This window comes from Macrotis lagotis, chromosome 2 (genome assembly GCF_037893015.1).
Source record: "Macrotis lagotis isolate mMagLag1 chromosome 2, bilby.v1.9.chrom.fasta, whole genome shotgun sequence".
NCBI lineage: Eukaryota > Metazoa > Chordata > Mammalia > Peramelemorphia > Peramelidae > Macrotis > Macrotis lagotis.
Genome location: NC_133659.1, coordinates 197,928,039 through 197,946,567, shown reverse-complemented (window position 1 = coordinate 197,946,567; position 18,529 = coordinate 197,928,039). Strand labels below are relative to the sequence as shown.

General features: G+C 33.2%; 1 protein-coding gene across 1 annotated transcript in view; it reads left to right on the top strand.

Moving 5' to 3' along the window:
• Window positions 1–18,529, top strand: part of NSF (N-ethylmaleimide sensitive factor, vesicle fusing ATPase) — a 205,881-nt gene that overhangs the window by 28,675 nt on the left and 158,677 nt on the right. The window contains exons 2-5 of the mRNA XM_074224391.1: window positions 4,635–4,720; window positions 7,653–7,752; window positions 11,277–11,316; window positions 15,677–15,843. Coding sequence (XP_074080492.1) covers window positions 4,635–4,720; window positions 7,653–7,752; window positions 11,277–11,316; window positions 15,677–15,843 — 393 coding nt within the window. The remainder of the gene's footprint in view (window positions 1–4,634; window positions 4,721–7,652; window positions 7,753–11,276; window positions 11,317–15,676; window positions 15,844–18,529) is intronic.

Below are 18,529 nucleotides of genomic sequence, written 5' to 3'. Positions count from 1 at the left end.
ACAAGCCTGGTAGTTAAGGAGCTTATATAATATATGTACTAGAAACTAAACACAAAAGGAAAATACAAATTGTTATGACATAGATACAGGGCAAAAAAGTTCTTCAAATGATAAATCACTCTGTAAGATTCATGAACCCGAAAACTTGAAATTACTGATACAATCCATCCTGGTTAACTTTAGACAAAGTCTTGTGATGAAGAAAGAATACTTGGCAGACATTGTCAGCTGAATTCACCCTGGAGAGTGATTTCTTTTTCTTAGATTTTCTTTCCTTCCTTATGAAAACTACTTGAATTTCCAGGAAGGAATAACTAAGAGATACAATATGAAAGGGGAAAAATGACTGAATTGGGGACCATTTGGAAATGTTTTGTGAGTTTTGGTAATGAACTTTCTTAGAATCCTTGTTCTCTGTTTCTTATTCTTTAGTCAATATAGTCATTCTTGATTCAGTTCCACAGTAAATAAACTATCAAAGTCAATCAATGTACATTTATTAAATACTTTGCTCTGTACTAAGTGCATACTTAGGAATATACTTAGGGAATACAAATAAAGGCAGAAAGGAAGACAATCTTTGCTGCCAGGTAATTTAATAGAGGAAGGCAGCTTTTAAAAGAGTGCTTAAGGTTGAAAAGAGTGAGGGGCAATAGAGAGGAAAATGAATGCAGGGGCATGGGAGATAAAATTCTTTAGAGATAAGTTTGGAATACAATCTAGAGAAGAATAGAGACAAGGTTGGCTTGGTTCTTCTCCTAAAATGTTAAGTGCTGGGAATAATCTGCTTATGAGAGGGAGAATAGTCAGGGGAGGAGCCTATGTCCAATTTGAGAGGTAGTCTACAGGCAGTGCTTAAAGTCCATCCTCTATTTAGCTTCTAAAGTGATTTTCCTATAATGCAGGTCTCATTACATCACCCTCCCCTACTTGATAAACTCCAGGGGCTCCTTATTGCTGCCAGGGTCAAATATGAAATGTTCTCTTTGACATTCAGAGCTCTTTATAGCCTAGGTTCCTGCTGCCTTTCCAGTCTTTTTACACCTTGTGCTCTCCACCATGTGCTCTTTGATCCAGTGATATTAGGCCCCTGTAAGGAAGAAAGTGAAGGCAAGGGCTTTTACAAGTTTGACTGTGAAAGGAAGGAGATACATATAAAGAAAACTTAAGATGATGAGAAGTGAAGAGAACCTTACTGAGTTCCAGACAAAATGATCTTATTTGCTATTTCCTACCTTAGCAGACTTACCTTAAGCCGCCTGGAATGTTCTCCCTTCTCACCTCTCTACCTAAAATTTCTAATATCCTTCAAAGTTCAGCTCATGAGAAGATTTTTTTTTTGGATCTTCATATAGATGTCTCCACATATCTGTTTTTATATTCCCTCTCTCTCTAGAAGTATGGCTCCTTGAGGTCAGATAAAGTTTTTCCTTTTGACTTTATATCTATAATACCTTACATATAGCCTTGCAAATAGTAGTTACTTAATACCACTGCCCTCATCCCAGTGACCCTGTGTTGCAGTCTTGGTGTCATCTTTGACTCCTTACTTTCACTCACCCTACACATCTAATCCATTTGTTAAATCTGGTCATTTCTATCTTTATAGCATCATATATATATATATAGATATAGATATATAGATATATATAGATAGATAGATACATAGATACATAGATATGTATATAATGTTCTCTTCTCTCCACTCAATCACAATTCTAGTTCTGGCTCTATTACCTCTTGCCTTTTGACTAATCTCCCTTCTTCCAGTCTCTCTGTCCCATTCTTCACTCAACTGCCAAAGTGATTTCCCTAAAATTTAGGTCTGATGTGGCTCTCTCCTACTCAAGAAGCTCCCTTTTGAATATAGGACAAAAATACAAATTCCTTTATTTGACATTTAGATCTCTTAATGTAAGGCTCCAACCCATTGTTCCTATTTATTATACATTATTCCCTCTTATGTGTCCTAGTTTCTGCTTAAACTGGCCTACTTTCTGTTTCCTATAAGTAACATGCCATCTCCTGCCTCTATGTTGAATTCTAGTTTTCCCCTGTCCCTGGAATATCCTCCCTCCTCCCTTTTACCTCTTGGAACCTCTATCTTTCTCAAGTGTCAGCCTCTTTCTTCAAAGGGCTCTTTCTGATTCTCTGGTTCTTAATCTATTCCTCTAAAATTATTGGAATTTGTATATACTCCACAGGTACTTCCAAATGTTTTTTATCCCTCAATAAAATGAAAGTTAGCACTGTCTTTATTGTATTTATATCCCTATCATATCATGTGGCATCTGGGCTATGATTGAATTACCTCATCTGATATATTGTGTTCATTTCTGGGGGGGATGGCACATTTAGAGGGGATATAGATAAGCTGGAGAATATTCAGAGGATGGCATGGCAAAGGATCATGCTGTGAGGATTAGTTAAAAGAACTGGAAATATTTAGTCTGGAGAAGAGAAGACTAATTAGAGACAGAACCATTTTAAACTCTTCAAAAGCCTGTCCTATGGAAACAGGTTTTACTTACTTTCATTGCCTGTAAGGGTAGAAAGAGAATTGGCAGATGGAAGTTTGAGAGAGGCAAAATTAGACTTGATATAAAGAAATACATTCTAGCAGAGGTATCCAGAACTGAATTGACTTGTTAGACATAAGAAAATAATTTCATTACCATTTGAGGTATTCAGAAACAGAATGTATACCACTGGGGGGGAGTGGATTCCCAGTCATTGGAAGTTTCAAAGATTGGATGAATACTTGTCAAGTGTGTTGTACGGACTAGTCTCTTTTATTTAATTTTTGTTTTATTTAATTTTTGTTGGTGTGACCAATAGGGTCATTAAAATCCCTTCCATTTCTGAAGTTTTGTGACTTGTTTGGTGATCAGACCTCTAAATTGGGTCTTCTTAGTTACCTAATCTTTTTTATTAAATATTTTATTTGAGTTTTACAATTTTTCCCCCAATCTTACTTCCCTCCCCGCACCCCACAGAAAGCAAACTGTCAGTCTTTTCCATGTTGTACATTGATCCAAATTGAGTGTGATGAGAGAGAAATCATATCCTTAAGGAAGAAACAAAAGTATAAGAGATAACAAGATCAGACAATAAGATCTGTTTTTTTTTCCTAAATTAAAGGGAATAGTCCTTGAACTTTGTTCAAACTCCACGGCTCTTTATCTGGATACAGATGGTATTCTCCATTGCAGACAGCCCAAAATTGTTCCTGATTTTTGCACTGATGGAATGAGCGAGTCCTTCAAGGTTGAACATCACCCCCATGTTGCTGTTAGTGTATACAGTGTTTTTCTGGTTCTGCTCTTCTCACTCAGCATCAGCTCATGCAAATCCCTCCAAGCTTCCCTGAAATCCCATCCCTCCTGGTTTCTAATAGAACAATAGTGTTCCATGACGTACATATACCACAGTTTGCTAAGCCATTCCCCAACTGAAGGACATTTACTTGGTTTCCAATTCTTTGCCACCACAAACAGGGCTGCTATGAATATTTTTGTACAAGTGATGTTTTTACCCTTTTTTCCTCATCTCTTCAGGGTATAGACCCAGTAGTGGTATTGCTGGATTAAAGGGTATGCTCATTTGTGTTGCCCTTTGGGCATAGTTCCAAACTTCTCTCCAGAAAGACTGGATGAGTTCACAGCTCCACCAGCAGTGTAATAGTGTCCCAGATTTCCCACAACCCTTCTAACAATGATCATTATACTTTCTAGTTACCTAATCTTTTAAAAGTGAAATTCTTGAATCAATGATCTGTTTCCTTTACCATTAGACTACTTTTCAACTTTACTTTCTAAATAGTAGAATAAATTTTGGTTTGATATTTTAGTTTTTCCATTGTCTAGTTCTTTGTACAGAGTAGTTGCTTGGTTTTTTAAAAATTATTGTGATTATTGTCTGATTAGACTGTGATTGACAGTATTATATTTGTTCAATCATCCCTTGGAGAGTTATTGAAAAACTGTTTTCCAACAGAGTAAAGATTAATTGCAAGAAATCTTATGTGGCTTCTAAATTTTTAGAGTAAATTTAAAAAAAAGACTATTGATGAAAGGCTTCCCAAAGGGCTCTCACTATTTTGACTATATTCTTCTAATTTACTTTTGTTGAGCAATTTAAAAACTGATTTTTTTCAGTTTCCAAGAGAACCATTTCCTAAGCACTACTTAATCTTCCTTTATTCAGCCTTCTTTCCCTCTGTCCTTTTTGTCTGAAACGTTCTCTCCTCACCTCTGCCCCTTGGAAGGCCTTTCTCAAATGCCATCTTCCATAAAAAGCCTTTCCTGACCTCCCAGTTGTTAATATTTCCCCAAACTATTTTGTATTTATTTCATATTTATTTATTTATTTTCCCCCCACAATAGGCTGTAAGCTGCTGCAGGGCAAGGCTCTTCCCAGAGCCTTACGAGGTTTCTGGCACATAGAAGGTGCTAAATGAATTGAACAACTTCTTAGAATAAATAGTCATGTAATAATGTTTTGTAATCAGTGCTCAATGTTGGATAAAAATGTATAGAAATTTTGGATTTCCTTGTATTATCTGTTGTGACTGAGAATAGTATTAGGAAAGAATATGGCAGCTTCATGATCTTTTTTTCTCCCTTACTTTGTAGTCTATGCAAGCAGCAAGATGCCCTACAGATGAATTGTCATTGAGCAACTGTGCAGTTGTGAATGAAAAGGATTTCCAGTCTGGCCAGTAAGTAATCAGTGTTTCTTGTTTCTTTTTGAAATAGTACAAAACAAAACTTTTATAAAGGACCATTTTAGAAACTTTTGGACATAGCCATATTAATCTGAGGAAATTGGAAAAGTATTTATTTCTGCTTTTGTTTAGATAGAGAAGTAGAGGAGATGGGCATGATGTATATGCTTTCAGATTTAACTTAAACATTTTATTAATCATAAACATATGTATTATATGGGACAGCTAGATGGCACACAGTATAAAGAGGGATGGGTCTGGAGTCATGAAGACTCACCTTCCTGAGTTCAAATATGGCCTCAGACTCTTACTAGATGCATGACTCTGAGCAACTCACATAACCATTTGTCTCAGTTTCCTCATCTGTAAAATAAGCTGGAGAAGGAAATGGCAAACCACTCTGTGTCTTTGCTAAGAAAATCCTAAATGGAGTCACAAAGAGTCACACATGTCTGAACAACAGAATATACATTATGTAGAGGCATAAACATTGAGCTATTTAAACTGCTTTATGATAATCAAACAGAATGGCTTTTTGCAATATGTATTATATCCAGTGTAACACGAGAGTTGGAAGATGCACAATAAACACAAGATCTTTACAAATTTTATTTTAAAAAAATATTATAAATTGTTTCTAGCCTGTTAGCTCTTAACTTCCCCTACCCACCTACTGCCAAAAGTTATGAAATCCTTTGTTTTAAAACTAGTATTACCTTTAGGTTTTTATACATGGAACATTTGACATTTCCTTTAAATCTTGATAAATAAGTTTTTTAATTTTCATAGCATTTGTATAGTAGATGGTGGCAAATTTTGTTTTCAACTTTGTACTTAGAATTCTCAGGCAACTACCTGAGCCAAACTTTGTTTACTGCTGAGAACACTGAGACTTAAAGAGATAAAAGTCTCTGGAACATGAAAAAATGGAAATAGTTAAGCACTAACATTGAAAAAATTATCATAGAAATCTTTTTTAAAATAAATTTTCATTGATACCTTTGCTTTTTATATCACCTGTATTTCCCAACTTATCATTCTCTTTCTTTCTCTGAGAGAAATCCCTTAAACAAAGAATAAAAATAGAGATAAAAATTTCAGCAAAAAAAAAACCAATATTTCCAAAAAATCTATATCATAGACTGTGTGTGTGTGTGTGTGTGTGTGTGTGTGTGTGTGTGTGTGTAATTTAACCTTGAGTACAATAGAGAATAAGCCCTAGCTGCAAAGATGTGGAAGTAGGTACCTTCTTATATCTATCTATATCTCTTCTCTGGGGCCATGCTTGATAATTACACAATTTCACTATTTTATAGCTTTCATTTTTGATTATTTTGTTGTTCTTTTCCATTTATATTATTGTAGCCAGTGTGTGTAGTATTTTCTTTGTTCTATTTTCTTCATATTATATTAGTTCATTTTAACTTTAATTTTGTTTCTCTGTATTTATCATATTTAGTTTCTTATAGCACAGTAATATTACATTATATTTATGTATCACAGCCTCTTTACAACCTAGTTGATGGGCATTTGCTTTTTTTCCAGTTCTTTACTATGACAAAAAGTCTGCTTGTAAACATTTTGTTGTATGTGCGGCATTTCTTTTTGTCATTTAACTCCTGGTAGTATATGCTTAGCAGTGAAATTTCTGAGTCAAAGGGATAGATATTTTAGTCACTTTATTTGCATAATTCCAAATGACTTTTCAGAATGAAATGACCAACAGCAAATTAAATGTGTTCCTTTTCATAAGGTTCACACTTGTCACTTCTGCTTCAGAATTTTTACAACCTTCTATCACTTTTGCCATTTGAAATCTCACAATTGTATTTTGATGTCTGCTTCCCTTATTAGTGATAATAGAGCATTCTTTATTTAATATGGTTGTTATTTGTTAACAAATTTTCTTTTGAGAGCTGTTTATTCATATCCTTTGACCACTTATTTATTAAGCAAAGACTTTTATCCTTATTGATTTCTATTAAGTTATTTAAATATCTTGGATATTGAAACTTATCAGGAATATTAAATTTGAAATTTTTTCATGTGGTTAACTATTCATTTCCCTTCTTTCCCTAGTTGCATTAATTTTGTTTATACAAAAATCTTTCAATTTCATGTATTAGGGATTCTTCTTCTTTAGGGAAGATAGGATTAATAGTCCTTCATTAGTTAAGAATTTGACCTCTGGTCAGAATGATGAAATGTCTCTGACATGGTTCTCTTCAAATTTTTTATTTTATTATTTTTAATATTCATTTTGAGTTTATTGTAGTATATTGTAAAAGAATGTTAGTCTAAATCATAGAAATGTATTAGGAAGAAATAGTAAGTTAACATTTTTTTTAATAAAATGAACATAAATTCTTTATATTGTTATATCTGATTCCTTGTCTGTTTGATCTTCCCAGGTCTAAGATATAATTGAAAATCAACAGCTTAGATTTACTTGTCATTTTTATGAATGTGCATTGTAATCTATTTAGAAGTGACTCATTGCAGTTTTATGTTCTGCCAGTTTGTCATGTGTTTTGATACATTTTGAAAAAGAATAAAATTACAATTTAGATTTGTGACTATCAGTGAAAAGCTTTTTTCAGAGGGAGGAGATTCTTATCTTTTTTTAAATTTAGCCTTAAGTACAAAAGAACTGGCCCCAGAAGAGGAAGTCTATATAAATTGTTACTTGTGATAAATTTGACCATAGTAATTAAAATATACTGTGTAGTCCTGTCAGAATTTTTGAATTGTTGATTTAAGAACTGAAGATTTCACATTTTTGTATTCATTTGGGCACTTAGTAAAATGTCATGTGTACTTTGTATATTCAAAAAAATCAATTTGTTAAAATGAACATCCTGGGGAAGGGGATCCTAGACTCATTTTTCCTTTAAAATGGAATACTATCAATATTTCTTTTCTTTAGACATGTGGTTGTGAGGACCTCACCCAATCACAGATACACATTTACACTGAGGACTCATTCATCAGTTGTTCCAGGCAGTATTGCATTCAGTTTACCCCAGGTAACTCTTGCTCATATATTCTCTCCATGAATGCTTGAAAATGGTGGTAAGATCATTTCTTTTATATAGATGCCATCTTATCATCTTGTCACTTCTGCTTCAAATAAAATATAGTTATGTGGGTATCATGTTACAAGGAACATAGGCATATGTTTTTTATTTCCAGGAATTTTTTGCCATGACTATCCTAAGTATCTTTGCTTTTATTTGCATGATCTTTTCTCTTTCTATCTTTTTTTTTATTATGTTAATTTACTTAGTTCATTGAAGCAGAAAACCATTTATCAAGTTATTCCATTATTGATATTCAGAGTAAAGCAGAAGCTAAAATAGCTTTCTTCTTGGAAAGTTGTTTTATCTCCTAAAACTATGTAAGACAATGTAATAAATAGTATAAAATTATATAATGTAATAATATTTTTAAAATTCAATATTCTACTACATGAATTTGCTGCCTAAAACTTATATCACATTTGTGATTGAACTCTCCTAGTAACCAGAGGTACTCTGATTGTACTGTTACAAGAACTCTAAAACTCTGACCTTTTTATTGCTATTCTTGTAATAAGTACCAGTGGTCATGTTATTTTTATGATCAGATGAATAATAATTATTGATTCCAGCACAGAGCACAGTTCTGACACATAGCAGCTGCTTTAATATTTATTGAATGACTGGTTGCTTCTTCAAGTTGCTGTTTAATACCAGCTTTTAATTTACATCCTAAAAAGTAGAGCAGCTTCAGCACCTAAGAGATACATGATGGACAAAGCTGGAGAAAAGCATTGGGATTGGGCATCTGGAAGATGTTATTTTATTCAAAAACCTTATTTGAATTACATGAATTCTGTAGGAAGAGACCTCAAACTACTCTTCTATTCCATACCCTTTATGTTAGAGTTTCACAGACATGTGGGAATAGAATCTATTCTGAACCTTCTGTGGAATTGGACTGGGGGGTGAAGGGAGCTGCAGGTTAGGAGAAGGTCTTTATATAAGTGTGTGAATCTGGCCTATTGAAGACTAGTATTAATCCTGATCTGACTTGAAGAGATTGCTTCAGAGATAGGAATGGGACTTAGAGCAAAAGTCTCAAACCCAAATTGCATCTAAAAAGAAAATTTTCTGTGCATGATTTATATGTACTGCTATTTCTAGGCCCTTATATCTCCCCACAAAACTTGTTAATTTGGTTAAATATTGTTAAAAAAAAATGGCCACTTATTTATCTGAATAGAATGCTGCTGAATATAAATTGAGAGACTAGGTCACCTGTGAACTTCTGGGTTTTAGGTACCTGATCTAGAGCATCCTCAAGGCACTTTCTTTGTGGTAAATTATTTATTTCTTCAGTAACTTTGATGCTGCGTAACAATTTGTGTATTGTGTGATACACCAATATTGTGATTAATTTTCTTAAATTGGCTACTGGAACTTAGAAAAGCTCTAGTGAAAGGATAATTTGGTAGAAGAAAATCTGGGTGGGAAGGTGAAAGGTGACTAGGAGGTCTGACTGAAAAGCTATTGTGAGTTGAGTTTGAACAGAATGAAGTTTATTACAAAAACCTATTACACTCAAGCATATAAATATCTTGGGTTTTTCAACCCTCCAATAATTACTTCTTCCATTGTACTTTGGATCTTTAGACATGATTAATATTGAGATTGAATGTGTCAAGAGAATCATAGTCATGATCATAACTCTAGGACTGAAGAGCCCTCATTTTACAGATGAGGAAATTTGCAGAGGTGAAATAGCAAACCAAAGATTATACAGGTCCAAGTGTTAGAGATGGGATTTGTATCCTACCTCTAGCACTTACTAATTGTATGATCATGGGAAAGCTACAATTTCTAAGACCTTTAGTTTTCTCATTTGTAAAAGGGATATACCCACCTTACAATGTAAAAGGATCGAATGAGATAAAACATTTTATAAACCTTAAGGCTCTACATAAATATCAACTACTGTTATTATTAGTTATATCCCAGAATTGAATTGCTTCAGCATGATTTCCTTTTGGTCAGTTCATCGGGCTAGAATGTGAAGAAAGACCTTAAAGGATTAAATAGTGCACATCAAAAGTTTTTGTGTTATAAATCGTGTGAAAATGTTTTCATAGAATTTAGAGCTGGATGGTTCCTGAAAGATCAGTCAGTCTGGAACTCCTCTCTTGCAGATGAAAGAACTATACCTTGGTCATAAGGGAGTAAGCCGGAGAGGCCAAACTTGAACCAGATCTCCTAACCCTACATCCATTGAGCTTTCTGTTACACTATGATTTCTTGAGCTCTCAAAAAATAAAATTAAAATACAGGCCAGCTAGGTGGTGCAGTGAATAGAGCACTAGCCCTGGAATCAGAAGGATCTGAGTTAAAATTTGAGCTCAAACAATAATTACTTAGCTGTATGACCTTGAGCAGGTCACTTAACCCCATTTCCTTGCAAAAAAAAATTAAAACACCTTGTAGTTATAATTTATTTTTCTAAAACAAGAATACCAGAATAATTAAGTTTGTGTTATTTATTCAGTGCTTAAGAGAAGCTGTATGGTACAATGGTTAGAGAGTTGACATCAGAATCAATGAGATCAAGAGGCAGCACAAATACTTCCTTTTTTTCAAGGCAATGGGGTTAAGTGGCTTGCCCAAGGCCACACAGCTAGGTAATTATTAAGTGTCTGAGGCCAGATTTGAACTCAGGTACTCCTGACTTCAGGGCTGGTGCTCTAACCACTATGCCACCTAGCTGCCCCCAAATATTTCTTGAATTAGAACAGCATGTTTCTTGCCTTCCTCTGACACATTCCAACTTTGTGCTCCTAGACAACTTTAAGTGTCCCTTCATTCCCTTTGTTATTTGCTTTCCAGTCTCCTTAATGCTAAGAAACCAAATCATTTTATTTGTTAAGGATCATGTTATGAATAACAGTATGCAGCTTCTAAATGAAACTTGAGGTACCTCAGGAGAAAATATAAATTTACCCCATCACTTAACATTTTAAAAATACCTATTATTTGTAAGGCATTGGGCAAAATAAATATTGAAAAATGATAGTTTCTTTGCTGAAGTAGCTTATAGTAAACACATAGTTATCTGACTCTTTGCAAATAGGTGGGCTAAACTAAATTGTGGACAGATTAGCACCTGGATTATGTCCTATACTAGTTTACATTTATATAGTGGTTAAGGATCTTGAAGAATTAATAACTATGAGAGATATGTTGTTCAAATATTATTATTCTTTCTACTTTATAAGGGAGAAGGTGGAAGTTCAAGAGAAGCGATTACATCAGATCACATCATTAGGATGTGTTAAGGAAGGACTTTGTACCCAGGTCTTATTCAAAGTCTGACTTGCTTTATACTTATATGTCATCTTGCCTCGTTACACAAAAACATATACTAAACTGTTTTTCTACTGAATGCATGCAGTTCTCTGAAACAAGGAAAGTTTTGCCATGTTTCTTTACCTTCCATTAATTATTTGTTTCCTAAAGTACCTTCTTTTTTCTCTTTGTAGCGGAAATGGGCTGGACTTTCTATTGGACAAGAGATAGAAGGTGGGTATATTATTTAACTTTTGAAATTGTTTTCTTCATGATTTCTCAAATTGATTGAACTGAATGAATCAGTATTTTTCTTTACTTGAGTATATTTCAGTTAATAAGAGTAGACATTCACTAATGTTAAGTTTAAAACTATTAAAAGACCTGTCCCTACCTCCTAGGAGTAGGTATCATAGCAATTACAAATTACATAGTTCACAGAATATATTCAAGGAAAATATGCAACTTTTAAGCTTTTTTTTTCAAAGTATAAAGTACAAAGAATTGTAACTATTTGGAATTATACGCATAATAAGTACTGAGGTAGTATGGGGTGAATGTGATCTTGTTGGAGAGAGATGAATTTAATTGGAGAAGACTTTCTTTGTATATGTGTATGGGGGAAAAAGCAGATTTTGCAATTTTTCTTTTTTCATTTTGACCTGAAATAGAAATAAACTTGAACATTACAGTATAAGAAGATCTGAAACTGTAAACTTAGGTTATTTGCAGTTTTTAAAGTGTATATTAAATTTAACACTATATTAACAAAACTGCCAACTTCTCTCTTTCTCCTTCTGAACTTCCCTCTCTTATGTGTTCTTTTAATGTTTTAGTGCAGTATTTTTTTAACTTCACTGTCACCACCTACCCTCCCTACTTCCAAAACAGAAATTTTCCTTTGTAGTGAGTGAGTTTAGTCAAGTAAAACAGATAACACATTGGCCATTTCTGAAAACAGAAGTTGAATTTTGTACTCCTACTCTTTCATCTCTCTGCCAAGGTGCTTCATCATTGGGCTTCTGAAGTCATGATTAGTCTTGGAATTGATCAACATTCTAAGTCTTTCATAGTTGTTTTTCTTTATATTATTGTCATTATATGTTTTCCTGATCTGCTCATTTGTCTCTATAAATATTCCCATGTTTTTATAAATCCTTCATTTTCATCATTTCATATGGAGCAGTAAGGAATGGACTTTAAGCAGGATTTTGAGATCAAGGAAGAATATGGTTTGTTAGAAAGGACAGCAGAAGGACAGTCTAGGGAATGGAAACATTATAAAGAAGAGCTTAGAGATAGGAGCACTTAACCCCATTGCCTTGCAAAAAAACCCAAAACGACATGTATTCTTTTCCTTATCTGTCAAGTGAATGTACTGTACAGATTATTTTGGTTATCCTTCTAACTCTGAAAACTTTTGGTTTTATAAACTTAATAAAGTTTATTCAAGAGTAAATTGGAAGTCATTGCATTTGTCTGATCTTATTCAAAGTCTGACCTGGGTACAAAGTCCTTCCTTTCTACATCCTAATGATGTGATCTGATGTAATCGCTTCTCTTGAACTTCCACCTTCTCCCTTATAAAGTAGAAAGAATAATAATATTTGAACAACAAATCTCCTCTCTGAATAGAAATTAGAATAATTTTCTTTCCGGTTCACCGTGATGAAGATCAGACAAATGCAATGACTTCCAATTTACTCTTGAATAAACTTTATTAAGTTTATAAAACCAAAAGTTTTTAGATTTGAACTCAGGTCCTCTTGACTCCAGTGCTCTATCTACTGTGCCACCTAGCTGCCCCTACAAATGGCACTTTAACTCAATCTCAGAGGAAGAGAAAATGAAGTGGAGGTAGAGAGAGTGCATTTCAAACATATGCAATGGCATGGAGATGGGAGATTGAATGTTGTATGAGGAACAGAGAGAGGGTCAGTTTGGCTGAATTGAAGGAAGCAAGATGTGAGCTAGACTGGGACCAGTTTGTGACTTACCACATCTCTATTTTTAATCCTTTTCTCATTATTTTCTCTTAGAAAGATGGACAATATCCTTCAAAGTAACTCGTATAAAATGGATATGTCACATTTAGGAAGAATAATTTAATATATGAGCTTTTCCATTTTTAAGCAAGATCAATGTGTTATTAAAATTAACCATTATTTTATTAAAAAGAAATGTGTGTTGTCAAATTAATTTTATATTGAGAATCGTTTTTTTGAGTTCTTTATTTTGTGTCATTCTGATGGTCATTTGCTATTTAATTCTCATTAATTCTCTTTTTTTAAACTTTGTTTTATTCTTGACCATTGCTTAATGTTGGTGTACAACTAATTTTTACATCAAAAGGACTAGAACATTGTTCTTAATTATTAATTGTGTTTCAAAGCTTGATATCAGTCTTAGTTTAACTTTGGGAACTTAGTTAAAATGGAACTGTTTAATTTGATGTCTCTTTTCTACTTGCTGAATTGTCTTTGCAATTTGCCTTTGTAGTGTGCAATTCCAAATGACTATTGTATGTAAGCGCTGTTATGTTTATAGGATGTAAATATCTGAAAAAGACTAAAACACCAACAGAATTTATTTTTTAATTGAAAAATAGAATTCGTCAACCAGGAGCTCATTAGATGTACAAAATGTTAAATTCTTTCAGAAATCAGCCTAGTTGCTACCTCCTGCATATAACCTTTCCTGATGACCCCATGCCCCACCACTAGCTGAAAATATTCTCTCATTCCTTAAATTTTTTTAGATCACTTTGTCTGAATCCCTTCCTTTCATCCATCATACCCTACCTTGTACTTTTACTTCCTATTTACACCAGATTCTCCTTTTCACTCCCCCCCCACCCATTCCAGAGGTTTTGTCATGTTTTATCTTATATACCTAATGCCTAGCATAATGTTTTTTACATAAGTAATAGGGTACTTATTGTCTGCTGAATGAACAAAGGTATTTTTAAGCTGTGGTATATCACATGAAAGGTCTTACAAAAACAACAAACATTTATTAAGTGCCTGTTAGGTGAGAAGGTGCTGTTAGACACTAGGGAGAATCTATTCCATGCCTTGTGTAAGGTAAGATTTCTTTTCCTTTTTTGTGTCAAGGACTCCTTTGGCAATTTCTCAAGACAGTGGAGTTCTTTTCAGAATAAGGTTTTTAAATTTATAAAATACCTAGAATTACAAAGAAAACTAATTATGGTGAAATATAGTTATCAAATTCCAGGTTAAAAACTTCCTACTCCAAATTCATTGGAGAGGAAGTAGGAAAGGAAGAGCTCATGGTGAATGTTGTATCTATACTAGACTCTGAAACAAGGAGAAAGAAAGATTTCAACAAGCAGAGTTGTAGGAGAAACCTTATCCAGTAGTGAACATACAAAAGGTTCATAGATGGAAAGAGGATAAGGTGAGACAGGCAAACAGTAGTCAACTCCACATGTATATAGGTGATGAGGGAGAAAGAAGAAACAAGAACAATTCAAAATAATTCAGTCTTAGTGACTGAAAGAATGGAGATGTTATCAATGACAATTAGGAAAAGGAAAAGATTTTAAAACTACATTGATGTTTAATTGGACATTTAAATGGAAATACCCAAAAGCAAATGGATTGGACCTCCGAGGACAGGTGTGTCCTAAAGGTTTTTAAAAACAGAACAAAACATTGGGAGTCATCAGAGGCTAGTTATGTGATAAATGAAATGTGAGAATTAATATAATTCATTTGGGGTAGTTTATGTATCTTTTAGGAAGTCAGTGTAGTAATTTAGTAATTTTTTTATTGCAAATGATATAAAAACAAAATTGAAGTTATAATTCCAGATCAATTGTGGTTTAAAAAATATTTTCTGTGATAATTTTTGGATTTCTGAAATCATATATAATTTCAAAAGGAAGTACCAATTAACACCAAAATCAGTTTAGAATTCTATGATATGATTTGGGTGAGGGATTTTTTTAAATGTACCTTTATATTTACTAATATTATTTTGTCTCTAACCTGAAGGGTGAGGAACATGATATTTCTTTTTGGTGGGGGGGGGGGAGTGAATAACTTTACAGTACCTCTTATGATGATGTACCAAGCATATAACAAGTAAATACTTTTAAGTTTTGGACAGAGCTTTATATTTAGTTCAGACTCCTTAGTGAAAGACTGTCCTTTTAGAACAGTGACTTAAATGTATTTTTTTCATCTGTGCACTAATTTCTTGGTATGAAAGATTTATTTTGTCATTTCTCCTTGCTTGGGGGTTGGGGGGAGGGTTGGGGAAGCCTGCCCTGTAACAGTATTATTTGACACTACAAGAATGAGGACAGAGACATTGTTGTTTGGGCTGAGATATCCTTTACTAGAGGTGGGTTTAATAATGGAGGGAAATCTATGCATTAGATTTGTGATCTCTAATATCTAGGAAAGGAATCCCCTAGTGGAGCTTTATGTTATTTACATTCCTCATTATTAGCATTGATAATTTTGGGTAGATAATTGAGATGTGCATATAATGTACATATTTTTAGTTACTTGAAGTGTACTGACTTTGGAGTTACTGTAATAAAATGCCTTTCCTCCCCACTCTCTAGTTTCCTTATATTCATTTGACAAGACAAAGCAGTGTATTGGTACAATGACCATCGAGATTGATTTCCTACAGAAAAAAAGCATTGATTCCAATCCTTATGATACTGACAAGATGGCAGCAGAATTTATCCAACAGTTTAACAATCAAGCTTTCTCAGTGGGACAACAGGTATTTGTTTATTTCTCTTCATCCTTATCACTTACTGATATACTAATTCTTGACTATAATCTAATTACATTAGGTAATTCATTTTATTTCCTTGAATTCCTTGGGACTAATGGACAGCAGAACTGAAAAAAGAATGGAAGAAAGATTAAAAGATAGGTTTATATGGATGTTAGGTGTTTTTTCCCCTTACTGTATCCTGGAAAGTCTTTCCTCAAATGAAGAGACAATTTATCCTATTCATATATTAACTTCCTTATCTTGAAATGCTTCCTCTTTGGTACCATGCCTAGGACATGTAATCTCATTAACCTAATTGACTTCCTTTACAATGTCATTTGCAAGAGTCTCCCCTTTGTGAACTTCAGTTGTCATAATTAGCAAATTAAAATTTCTTATCTGTGGATCTCATAGGAGGAAAATATTGGCATACTGGTAAAATTTGATATTTACAAAATATAAATGTGTTTTATGTAGTATTGGCTAAATGAATAAATACTTAAAAGTATATACAAACATTTTTATTTTTGTATGTAGACAAGTCTGACTATACATATAGATGTGAATGTGTTTGTATATTTTTGTTATGTACATGTTTCTATATATGTATGCACATATATATATATATATATATATATATATATATATATAGTATACTATTTTTGTTTTCTTAGACCCAGTCAACTGCATAGTCACAATTGCCCTTTTCCTTGTGACCTTGACTTAAAGTATCTTAAGTACTTTACAAATCTTAAGGTCCCATACAAATAACAATTATTTTCATTATGTATTATTATCACTGTTATTTAGAAATTGACTTTAGAAAGGAAGAACAAAGTGCTGAATTCTAGGGAGTAAAATTTCTGACTAGCCATGTGTGTTAGAGTTATCTGATGAGTCTTGTTGCCTTTATTTTTAACATTGCTAGCTAAGTGCTATTAAAGAACACATTTTGATGGCCACCAAGTGGTGGATTCGAAGGATTCCTTCTTAATAAAGTAGAGACAACAAATCTCACTCAATAAAAAGCATTTATGTTTTTTAAAAAAGTTTTTTAATTTTTATATATTTTAGTAAGTTTTTTAAAATTTTGAATTCCAAATTCTTTCTCTCTTCCACCCCTTCTTCCATATATAGAAAAAACAAGCAATATGATGTCAGGTTATAATGTGAAATCCTGCAAAAAAAATTTCCATATTGACCATATTTCAAAAGAGCAAGAAAAGTAAAGTGAGAAAATTATGTTTTATTTTACACTCAGTTAATTAATTCTGTCTTTGGAGGTGGAAGCATTTTTTCTTGATTTCCTTGGAATTATCTTGGATCTTGTATTGATCAGAGTAGCCAAGTTTCACAATTGATCATCATTACAATGTTGCTATTAATGGGCACAATGATCCTTTTTCTTCTCATTTTATGTTGTATCAGTTCATATAGGTCCTGCTATGTTTTTCTAAAACTATCCCCATTCATCATTTCCCACAGCAGAATAGTTCTCCCTTGCAGTCATATGTCTCAATTTGTTCAGCCATTCCCTATTTGATGAATAATCCCCTTAATTTCTAATTTTTTGCCACACAAAAAAAGAGATGCTATATCTATTTTTAGACAAATAGATTCTTTTTTCTTTTTCTCTCTGTCTCTTTGAGATACAGATCTAGTTTGTGGTGTTGCTGTGTATACAAAGTTTTTTAAGACCTTTGGGCATAGTTTCAAATTGTTCACCAGAATGATTGTATCGGTGTACTACTTCACCAATAGTTGATTAGTACACTTGTTTTTCGCTCAGCCTCTCCAACATTTGTCATTTGTCATAACCCAGTTGTGGGTTCATACCTTACAGTTGTTTTAATCTTCCTTTCTCTAATCACTAGTAATTTAGAGCAATTTTTTTTCAAAAGGCTTATCTTTAGTTTTGATTTCTTCTTCTGAAAACTGCCATTTATCAATTGGGGAATGACTCTTATTTGTATAAATTTGACTCCATTATATACTCAATATGTATTTGAGTATGAGGTCTTTATTGCTGAAGTAATTTTTGATATTACTTTATTTTCTATGTTACCTTTTAGCAACATATAGTTACCTTGATTATCTCTTTTAATTAGGTTTATTTTACAAGTTGTTTTGCAATTCAAATACAGAATAGTTTAGAAAACAAAAGCCAGACTGATTAAAGCAAAGAAAAGATGCAGTTTCATTCCTTCTTCTGGTCCACTTTTACCATTTTCTTACTGTATCAACAGAATCAAATATTGGGCCAGCTAGATGGCACAGTGGATAGAGCACCTGCCCTGGAGTCAGGAGGATCTGAGTTCAAATCTGAATTCAGATGCTTAATAATTACCTGTGCGACCTTAGTCAAGTCACTTAACACTGTTGCCTTGCAAAAACAAAAGAAAAATATCAAAAATCTTTTCCATCTACCAACTCCATTGTTCTGAATGTAAAGAGGTACCTTTTCTATCACTTAGATCTTTTCCTGTAATGACCCAAATAATTGAGATATTTTATTTTACCAATTGGGAGCATATGTCTTGTTCAATTGAAGTTGCTGCTTCAGAATGTTCTCTTGCCTTTTACTTCTTTGGGTTTTTCTCCAAAGGAGTGTTTTTTCCTTTTAGCCTTTTAAAAAATTTTACTATTAGAATTACTGCCAGATCAGTGATTTGGGCATCACTGTTTCTGT